The sequence below is a fragment of the Mesitornis unicolor genome, unplaced genomic scaffold, assembly GCF_000695765.1.
Source record: "Mesitornis unicolor isolate BGI_N332 unplaced genomic scaffold, ASM69576v1 scaffold4143, whole genome shotgun sequence".
Lineage (NCBI taxonomy): Eukaryota > Metazoa > Chordata > Aves > Mesitornithiformes > Mesitornithidae > Mesitornis > Mesitornis unicolor.
In genome coordinates, this window is record NW_010175215.1 from 4,524 (window position 1) to 15,630 (window position 11,107).

At 37.3% G+C, this 11,107-nt stretch overlaps 1 protein-coding gene across 1 annotated transcript; it reads left to right on the top strand.

The window, feature by feature from the left end:
* Window positions 1-1,029: 1,029 nt before the first annotated feature.
* On the top strand, window positions 1,030-10,900 carry LOC104538184 (glycogenin-2-like). Its single transcript, XM_010181292.1, has 7 exons — window positions 1,030-1,166; window positions 2,866-3,040; window positions 3,681-3,843; window positions 4,409-4,535; window positions 5,448-5,670; window positions 6,823-6,963; window positions 10,690-10,900. The coding sequence occupies exons 1-7, from the start codon at window positions 1,162-1,164 to the stop codon at window positions 10,849-10,851; spliced, it is 996 nt and encodes a 331-aa protein (XP_010179594.1). The 5' UTR covers window positions 1,030-1,161; the 3' UTR covers window positions 10,852-10,900.
* The last annotated feature ends 207 nt before the right edge of the window (window positions 10,901-11,107 follow it).

Genomic DNA, 11,107 nt, shown 5'->3' on the forward strand with positions numbered 1-11,107 from the left:
TGCTTTAATTTATTTAACATAATTACTTGTCCCTTAAGATGATGGTGGTTTTAAACAACTAGTTCAACACAAGTATTTATTGAAGCTCTGTGGAGCTCAGTGGAATTCCCCTCATCTGTGTGACCTGCTCATCTTGTTCTGGTTAATTTTGCAGCCTAGAAAGATGAGGTCTTCCTTGTGCTCTGAGGATGCTGTTCACCTTGCTGAATCGTAGGTTTTGGCTCTCTCCAGGAGAGCCCTGATAACTGTGGTTCTGTCAGAGGGCAGAGCTGAAGCAGCAGCCCCTGGTGACACTGTCACGGGCCTGGTATCTCTACAAAATACATTATGTCTGCTCTTGTGCAGGAGTGTAGCTTGCTTTCTTTTTTTATTGTAACATTTTTTCCCCATGTGTTTCTTGACAATGAAGAACACTCCTGTTTTTCCTGGAGTTAGTTGAGGTGGGGATCCTTAGCTTCTGGGAGTTGTACCAATCTCAATAGCAATTTCTCTGCATTTGTTCAGCCAGTACCAGTTACTTCAGTACAAAGAGGAGAGAGCAAAGGAAAATGCCTGTTGGGTTGATTCAGTGAGGTCATGGAAAGAAGGACATTTCTGGCTAGTACTTAACATCCTGTTGTTTCCTTAGCTTTTAACACTGTATAAACAGGAACATTTTCCTTATCAGTTGTATCATACTATGTTAGTTAAATGTAAAATCTAAATATTTACGATTGGCTTATTTGATTGACATTATGTTTAGGCAATAAGACTTAGAGAATTATTTGTTTAAGGCTAGTCCAAAAACTTTGTTTTTATGTAAATAACAAAATTCAGAAATACATATTCTGCAGTCGCTTTCACTGGATTTTCTATTCAGTTGTGTCTTCTGAGGGAGTTTGGGAAAGAAAAGAGCTTATCATGGGAACTGCAGGTTGCTATAAGCCGCAGCCTGTTGGTTAGCTGGCGGAGGGAGATTGTAGGAACCTGCCAAAAGAGCTTATGTTAAAGTGGTAAAGTGACTCTTCTGAATATTTGCTTACAGTAACAGATCAAGCCTTTGTGACCCTTGCTACTGATGATGTGTACTGTCAAGGTGCTCTGGTTCTCGGACAGTCATTGAGGAACCATACGACATCTAGAAAATTGGCAGTACTAATTACACCAGAGGTTTCCAGTGGGATGAGGTAAGGAATCATGTATTTTTTGGAGGGTGATAATGTGGAAGCATGAAAGATTTTAATAGGCTTCCCATGGATGTTACAGCATTATGTCTAGAAGTTCCCCCTTGGCTAGCGATTTCTGAGAGACGTCTCAAATAACATCCATGTTAAGATCATAAGCCTAATAAGAACTCGCAGAAGTCGAGCTTGTGGCTGGAAGTTGTCTTAAGCCCGTAATTGGGAACATAAGCTGAAAGTTTGGGAACTAAGGTTTTAGTGTCTTGCTTCTGAGCCAAACTAAAGGCACTACTGTTTTTTTTCCCTAGTGTTTCTCCTTTAGAAAGAGCAAGATATGTAACCACCTGTGACATCAAAACTCCCCCAAAACCTTAGGGGCTCAGTTTCACATGATAATCTTCTTAAAATACTGGTACACTGTTATAATGCTTATTTAATTTAGTTTTGCTTCTTTTTTATCACTTTCCAATTTGGGCTGTGATTTTACAGGCACTACAGATTTGCATGTAAGGAAATATCATTAGATCTGTTGAACTCAAGCCCTGTTACTTGGAGAACTGTGTTGCTTATTAAAAGGAATATAATACACCATAACTACTTAAACTCCTAGTTCTGCTGTGGCTTAGGAAGTGTGAGCTCCTGATTTCTGTATGCCATGTGAAAGTATTTGTGCATCTGGCTCAAGAAACATATCTTCCCATTTTTGCTGTGATTAGACGTATAAAAATCTGTTTTTACAGAGTAGAGTATGGATTTTCTTCAAAAACTGTAACCTTCCTGAGCGAATACTGCATATATTTGACACTTGGGTGGATACTAACTCCATCGGTTTTTTCATTCCCATTCAGTGAGGGGAAAAGCCTTTATAATACCTATTTTTAATCAAGGATAACTTTTTTAAAAAGTGTATCACTGACCTATGCTTCTAAAAATCTGTACCTACTCTTAATTCTTTCCCAGTTTTTTTCCTGGTCCTTGAAGATAAGTCAAGCAAAAGCTAATGACTCTGAAATCTAGATAATCAGCACAACCTTTTCTTTTTCTGTGTTTGTCTGATATCCAGGACTTTGTAGTTAATGGTGTCACATAAATAAGTAAGCTGTGTTTAAAAGACTTTTTTCATGTGTCTTGAAGGAAAATTACCTACTTTCATATCACCTTTAAAATTCCCATGTAAGATATGTATGGAAAAAAAGATGTCTTCCTAAAAGTCTCATTTGATATGATTTGTAGAAGTGAGCAAGTATGTATTGCTCATTTCAAAAGGTGCAGTTTTGAAGCTGCATTTACTTGGGCAGCTGCAATGACTGCACTGGCAGTGCATGCCACATCCTGCACGCCACACAGGGAACACAGTGCGGTGCTGTTCTTCAGAGACAATTGTGCTGCATGAAAGCTGCTTTAATTTCTGTTAGTGTTTCTATAGGAGATTAAGTAACTAAAATAAGAGTTGGTTTCTCCTCCATACAGCACCTGTTGCATTTGAGATGTACTGGTCTCGTAGTGGAAGGGCCTGATGTGATAGCTGCTAATTCAGCAGAATGTTTACAAGGACTTTTCACTTTTGACTTCTCATTTTAATGAGTCTAGCCTCTGTTATTGTCATAAAAAATATTGTGCTATGTGTCACTGTTTTCATGCCAGAAGTGAACTCTGATGAACCTCTCTAAACTCCCTTCTTCTTCTCCACTGCTTGCTCTGGTAGGTCTGTCCTCTGCAGCGTGTTTGACGAAGTAATCGAGGTGGATGTGCTTGACAGTGCTGACTCAGTCCATTTGGCTCTGATGCAAAGGCCAGAACTGGGTGTGACCTTTACTAAACTTCACTGTTGGACTCTTACTCATTATAGCAAGTGTGTCTTCATGGATGCAGACACTTTGGTGAGCAAGGCGGGAGCTGTAGAAACGTTTGTCTTGAAGAGCTACTCTGAGTGTGGGATGTGTCCTCGTCAGGTAGCCTACTGGCCTATGAAGTGACCAGATTTGCCTGGTGGTCACAAGGTTACAGGAGCTCCAGCTGGCAAGTTTTGACAATGCTCACAGTTTTGCTGGCTGTATAGAAACCCTGTTTTGAAAGTAACCTCAGGACTGTCCTCAAGAGAGATCATAAACACAGTCTATGCAAGTGGTCTTCTGACATATGTTTAGAATAGATCTCTGTCATATGCTTCTGTTTGAACTTACTCTGGACAGAAAGGCAGGCCAGTTTTAAAATTATATATTATAATTATATGTTATAATATTTAAAGGGACCTTCTGGAGGGTCTTTGAGGCTCATGAAGTAATTTCATAGGGTTTGTGCTTCTATCAGAGAAATCATGGGTACCCACAGTGTTACCTTATTATATTAAAGATAGAGGTTCTTACCCCTAGCATATTTTGCATTGCCAGTGTTTTTATGTTCTGCAAGCTATGCACTTGGTCAAACTAGCGATTTACTCCATTGGTACTGATTTAGCTACTTATGCTCTAGAAAGACACTTGCTCTAACAATTTTTCTTTTTTTCCTGGTGTCTCTAAGGTGCTTTGCAATGTTGATGAATTGTTTGATCGAGAAGAGTTTTCAGCAGCTCCTGATTCTGGCTGGCCTGACTGCTTTAATAGTGGAGTATTTGTGTTCCGACCTTCTTTGAAAACTTACAACCTGCTGCTCCGGTTTGCTGCTGAACATGGCAGCTTTGATGGTAAGGGACAAGGCATGAGAGATGAAGTGCAAGACATTAGATTCCTTCTCAGTAAGCTGTTTTCCTGTAGCTTCCATGGTGTCTGGCAGAATGAAGGCAGGCAGGAGTTCTCTGGGCTTCACATAGTTGTGCCCCCACAAAAACTGAAGGTGCAGACCTTTGCCTCTTACACTGTACTTAAGATCCATTTGCTCATTGTGGGCTGTGCTTCCCAGAAAAGGGCAATGAAGGGACATTGTGTCTAAATCTTGCTCAGTAAGTTTTAATTTTGCTGTCTGGTTTAGGAGGGAGAAATACAACTGATCTTCAGACTTCTGCCCTGAGGGAGACCAAAACCCTTTCATACTCCTTTCTTCATATATTACAATAGGACTCCATTTACACTGAACTTGCATCGGAGTGGATCAGGTATTATTCGCTTGTACCTGCTCATGTGGCCATATTGTCAAGTCCAAGTTGCAGTCTCATGAACACACAAGTCTTGTTCCCATCCTTGGATGTGAAATTTTGATGTAAATTTGAGTGTATGCATAATTATGATAATATTTTTTTCTATATTCTTTAGGGGGTGATCAAGGCTTGTTGAATAGCTTCTTCAGCAACTGGGCAACAGCAGATATTGGCAAACACTTACCTTTCCTTTATAACTTAAGCAGTAGTGCTGTATACACCTACGTTCCTGCTTTTAATCAGTAAGTAATAACACTTCTGACTTCTGTAGTTTGTTAACAAACATTCCATTATAAGAGAGAGGAATAATGGCAAATTCAGTCGATCATAAATTACAGTAGTCACAAATGGTGTTATGTCAAAATCGTGCAGTAGCAGCTTGAATGCAATATGAATGTCTTGCATCTGGACACAGAGGCAGTCCCAGAGTTGGCTACACTGTCTCAGATGTTGTTTCAGAGAAACTTTTCTCACATTTGAAAAGCTGTATGTGACTTCAGCATTAGGTTTTGACAGCTTTACTTTGAAAGATGTTCCCTTCTTTTCCCATAAGTTCTATGGGGAAATAGTTGGGTTTTGGGTTTTTTTCACTTTTTTAAGCCATTTCTTAAGTTCTTCCATGAAACAAAACTTGTGCCACTGATTATATGACTTCAGACAATGCAGTTAGAGAAAACTTTCTGGCAGAAGACAAGTTGGTTTTTAGGGTGCCATGAATTACTTTTCCAGTTGCACAAAACACTCTTACTGGAAGGTGAACTTATGACAGTGTATTTATTAGTAATTTTTAATATGGGACCAGGAATAACCAATTTTGTTGAATCATAGTTTGAAGTGGTATATATTTGTTTGTTAACAGAGTATGCAGGAGGACTGGAAATGGTACTGGTTTCCTTCATGAATTTTTCTACTAGAATCAGCAGCTGGAAGCAAATGGCAGTACAGCCTTTTGTTTTCTGTATGCTAAACAGGATACTTTAAAGTATCTAATGAGATAAACATTTATTTTTATATATATATATATATTCATATTGAATGGGTTGCAGTTGCAAAACATTGAAATTATCTCACCGGTGAGAGAGAGCATGTTTCTTTATCAGTTTATATAGGCTAAAAAAAAATAATGTTTAGACCTGTATGTTTAATCTCTACAGTTTTGGTAGAGATGCCAAAGTTGTTCACTTCTTGGGAGCAGCAAAGCCCTGGAACTACAAATACAACCTTCAAACAAAAAGAGTTATGCAGGATGGCACCACTGCTGGATCTTTTCATCAGCTGTCATTTCTTGCCCTCTGGTGGAATATATACAGTGCCAGTATACTGCCTTTGTTAGAAAAACTTCAGAAGATGGAAGAATCAGAATCTGAGGAATGCAAGGTAACTAATAATGAGTTAGAGGGAACATGTTGGAATTGCAATAAGAAATCTCAAAATTATATGTTAGCTAGAGGAAGGAATTACATGGAAAAGCATAGTATCTGTTGGTTGGTAGTAGCAGTGATTGCTTCCAAAAGCATCAAAACTCGTAGTTTAGGAAGGATTAGTACTATTGGCTTTCCAAGGATTTCTTCTAGCCCCCTTCTTAATGAATGAAGAGTTTGTATGGGAATGTATGTGTCTGGATTCTGCAAATTAAATACAAAATGTAGTACAAATTAGCCAGACAAGGTCATAATCTGGCTATGAAACAGACTCGTGAATTTTTTGAAGCTAAGTTGATGTAGACCATCAAACTAGCCCTTGAACTATAGTACGATTATCTCTTCAGTACTGCAGTATAAGTTGTTTTCTGGAGATCATAGCATATAAATCATATTTGCAAAGACAGTGTTAATTACATTTAGGATGTTACATACAGTACTTATATGTCATCAAGCATTTTCTGAGCTCTTTTCTTCAAAGGAAGTGCAGCAATGCATGGTTTCCATGAATAGAATAAAAAGTCTATTGATAAACAGATGATTTCTTGGAGATCAGCAGCTTATAATAAGTAATGACTAGGAGAAGTATGATTTTTAATTTTGTTTCTAGACACGACAACTTAGATCACTTTTATGCATATGTAAATATTTTCTTAATGTTCTTTTTTAATATTAGACTACTACCATCATAGAACTAATTGCATAGTCCCATAAGATCAGTTGGATAATTATCATCAAAGCTCGAGAGAGGAATTTGGTTTGTTAACCTCATGACAAATTGGAAAGCAGAGGAAAGAATGGGTAGTTTTTGATCTCATACTTTCACATGTTTTAATTTTTAAGAAATTACATAGTAAAGAAATATTTCAGCCATGGTAACATGAAGGTGGAAGTACCTGTTAGCATTACCTCCTGATGATGCTTACATACTGACAAGTGCAAAAATCTAAGTTGTAACATGCTCTGAAACTGGGACCACAAACTTCTTACTTTATTAACTTATTCCTTTAATGCTGAGATCCCTGTAACGAAGTAAAACTGTTGTAAATAAGGTATTAATTTCCTGCAAAATGACATTTCATTGGTGAGGTGTTCTTGTTTTTGTTAGCACACCTTCAATGGGGTTGAAATTATATTGAAAAAGGTCAGTCCTTCTGTGGCCGATTCACTGCAAATGCCTGTGCTTCCAGAGCAGATACATGAAATATATCCCACAGCGAGTTCACATGAGGAAGTCACTTTCAAAGCTGTAAGTATGTTGTATATTATGATGTGCAGTAATAAAGTAAAACGTTACACTAAAATGAGATTATTTTTTTTAATTATGCTTCTGATGTAGGAGATTATATAATCTTCAATTTAGCTGTAGCTATGGAATTCTCTTGCTGGCATCAGAAGCAGTCTAAAGACTATTTATTTTCTTTAGTCACGCATGCATGATATGTCTGGAAGTGGGAAGAGTTTTCATTGAATTTTACAAAGAGATTGTTTATTGAAAGTTGTTAGGTACTTAATAAAGTGGAATATAATAAAAAATCTGTTACCAAAGTAATCTTTTGAATTGAATTATTACTCCTATGAATGAATATATTTAAAACTAGAATCCTTTCTGTCACTCCTCTGTAGAAATTACTTTTTTTTTCTCCTGAAGAGTTGACTCGGAAAACTGTTCCCAAATTTCTGTGAATTGAGCAAGAAGAAGAATTCACTGATAAACATTGCAGGGTCCTGGTTCCTTTGTCACTCTTCTTATATTTGTGTGTTTGTATTTGAGGGTTTCTGTTACATGGAGTCCCCTTATTTTATGCAGGAATTAAGTTGGATGTAGTAACACAATGTTTCTGCAGGTGTGAGACATTACGTGCTGTATGATAACCCATGCTACAGCAAGGCAAAATTGGGAGAAAATAAAATTAATGTTCTAATGTCATCTACTGTTGTAACTTGTGGACTACTCTCTAGTAAGGTGAAGACAGTTTTTATTATGTTCAGTGCTTCATCTCCTCTAGTTACTCCATAAGGTAAAATCGTAGTCTTTCTTCCTTTCTTTTCCACTCTGAGTATGGAGGGCATGAAGGAAAATGGCAGACCTTTCAGCTCTATAACTTAAAGAATAATTTATTTGCAAAGGATGTATTAGATTGTGCACCTCATGCATCTGACTTCATTGGAAATGCCCAAACCAAATAGGGACACAAATTCAAGATGTTTGTTTGGGGTTAAAAAAAAACAAATAAAAAAAATCATAGCGTTCACTTAAATTAGTGCTATTCAAATTTAAATTTATTTTATTTTTTAAATTATAGTGCAGTAGGATTGGATTATCAGAAAATCATATTAATTGGAAATGAACAACCTGATTCTCTTCTTACTTAGGAATACCATTGTTCCACTTTTTGTTGCTTAGCTTCAGTAGTCTTATGCGATTGTTTTGGTTTTGGTGGAAGAGACTTCAGAATGGGGTCTCTTTACTCATTTACATTTTGACATCTAGCAAAGGCAAATACTTGGGGCAGGTTTTTATTGAGAATTCTATTTTAACTCTATTTTGGCATACATTGTTCTCATTCTATACACGTAAGAGCTCATGAGTTACAGAACAAGCTGTTATCTTAAAATGAGATTTTTCTCGTTGAAGTTTGGCCTCACAAATGGTAGGTATCTATTGTAAGCTACCTTTTCAGGCTGTTTCTGTAGTCACTGAAGAATGACAGCCACTCTTGACCCTATTTTAGAATGAGATGAGCTGCCCTCTGGAGGTACTTATCCTAGATTGATTATAGTAGGAGCTTAGATTCAATGCCATTTTGATAGCTGATGCTGGGTGAGATGAATTTTGTCCTTGGTGATAATGTGTTTCATTCCTTTTCCTCCCATTCACTGCTTTACTCTACCCTAAGAATGAAATCGATTTGTATTGTATAAACTCTCATGATAAAGAAACGATGAAAAAATATTCTCCTAATAAAACCTCAGTGGCTGTATTTTAGCAACCTGTACGTGAAGTTGAACAAAGCGGTTCTAACATCCATCTCTCTGAGCCTGACAGACCTTCAGAACAACTTGTATTTCATCCTGCGTTTCAGGAAACCTCAGAACTGGTACATGTAGCTTTCTGCATTGTACATCTGTTGATAATTGCATGCATGCCTTTGCTGCCAACATAATTTTGGAAATCTCAACTAATTATGGTGCAAAGTGCGAATAAATTCTTTAATCTTTTAGCTCTATAATTCCTTACTTGCTTCTAATACTGGAGTGTGATTCCTTTCTAGTTTTCTTTTAAAAACTTCTAGTTTTTAAATCTTTGTTTTCCTGTGCAAGCCCCCAAGTAATAAATGCATGGTATTAATTTTAGCTCTCCAATACTAATACAAGCAAAGGTGTTTGGATTTCTTTTGTTCTGCTGGAGGTTGGTTGGTTGGTTTGTTTATCTGCTGAACTAATGTTTCCAAGTGGAAAATGAAGGTACAGTGGGTCAGGCATGGAGCCTAAGCTTCCAGGCTTTCCTTTGTGCTCTTGCACTACAGTTATCTGTGGGCAGTGTGACAGCAGTGCCAGACTTGGCGTTGATGGGGTGACAGAGTGTCAAGGACTTGTATCCTGTAAAGTACATGATATAGCCATTTCCCTAATAAGGCCTTTTGTATGATTGTGGAGCACTACAGTGAAATACTTAAAGACTGAGAAACAAAACCGTAGGTGAAGCTGTAGCTCCTGTGTTTGGGCCCTAGCTGAAATTATTAATTTCTAAAAACATGATGATTCCTGTCGTCTTGTTAATGGCATCCAAAGCTGTTGATAAGGCTTGCCAATGGTAAAGAAAGGAATCTTCATGTATTGCTGCAATTATGTGTACACAAAGCCTGAAAATTAAATACCAAATACTGCTGCATATTTGCATATATAGGGAGCAAGTATGCTCTTCAGAGTGTTTATTCATGTTAAAAGTAATGTACAGAGGGGGACCCAGGTGGGGCAGTTGCCTAAGCATATAGTGTCATCTTGGCTGTTTGAAATACCTTACCTGTTCTGCAGGTGCAGGTCTTGTGCAAGTCCTGTGCCTTATCTTCCCCAAACAGCAGATGAAATGGATATTCCAGGGCATTTAGGCAGTTTAAGAGACTGATTCCTGCCCATTAAGTTCCATTCTGAAACATTTTTATATTGAATTTATAAGAGCTTCACTGGAAGGCCATTCTGATTAACTTTTTTTGTTTTATAATACGAGATGAGTTGTTAGCCTTAAAGTCTCTTGGAGTAGTACTGAAAGCAGATTTTCAGTAGCTGCCTTGATTTGTCCTTGTTACATTTCATCTTTATTGCTGGATGTAAATGTTGGGATGTTCTGGTTTTACTGGCATTGGTCAAACATGGACACAGTTCTTCTTTTATGTGGTTGCAGTTATCACTAACAATGTGTCTTGCATTTGTGCACCTATGATAATTTGATACCGAAGCAGGCTTCACAATTTGGACCATCATTCAAAATGAACTAGTTGTCCATATAATGAGTAGTGCCAGTCTTTTGAGTTAATTTATGTGGGTAATGTGCCTCATATCTGCGAAATAATACTGATTTCACTGAAAATCAGATAAAAAAATGACCAAAAATTCTAGGAACTTATGCTCACATAAAAGCCTGTGGAAGACAAAAAAAAAATCGCACAAATGCATGGTTACACTTTATTGTAGGAGATATTCTACTCTAAACATTGTTTGTAATATTCTCATTGTGTTGGTGAGTCAAGACAAGCAAAATAAATGTTTTGTATGTTCAAAGGTGCTATAACAAGTAGTAAAAGCATGAGAAAGTGAGATCAGATTAACAAAACAAGAATGAATATTTGAATACTGTTAGTTTTATTGTTTTAACTGGGGCTGTACAAAGCAGAAGTTTGACATTTAAGGTTTAACTTCACAGCACTGAAGTGAGAACAACCAAATGACTGTTTTCCCACTGTTCTCCCCACAGAACGAAGTTGCGCATTCACTTTCGGAGCTGTCTATTCACTTCAAACCAGAAGAACCAAGTCCAGAAGATGAACGGAGAAAGTGGGAAGAAGGGCGCATGGACTATATGGGGAAAGATGCTTTTGAACATATCAAAAAGAAATTGGATGCATTTTTACATTAAGATGGACTGTACTGTAATGATCATGATCTATGTTTCTTCTATAAATGCAGTCCTTGAATACTTGTCTATCTTCTTAGTTTATGTGACACCAAAGTTAGAGGTTGACGTAGATCCTCATATATTTTGGGGGAAGATTAACAGATACAGGCTCTTGTTTTTTAACTGTTAATTGTGCCTCATCTTCATTGTTCTCCCATAGTGCCTTCTGAAGTATAGTGAACGGTACCTGCTGAGTTTGAACGCTCATATTTATCAC

Bases quoted from the DNA above. Each gene is read 5' to 3' on its own strand.
- LOC104538184 (XM_010181292.1), top strand. The intron at 3,041-3,680 runs GTGAGCAAGGCG...GGTGTCTCTAAG, and splicing joins TCATGGATGCAGACACTTTG to GTGCTTTGCAATGTTGATGA. The intron at 6,964-10,689 runs GTAAGTATGTTG...TTCTCCCCACAG, and splicing joins AGGAAGTCACTTTCAAAGCT to AACGAAGTTGCGCATTCACT.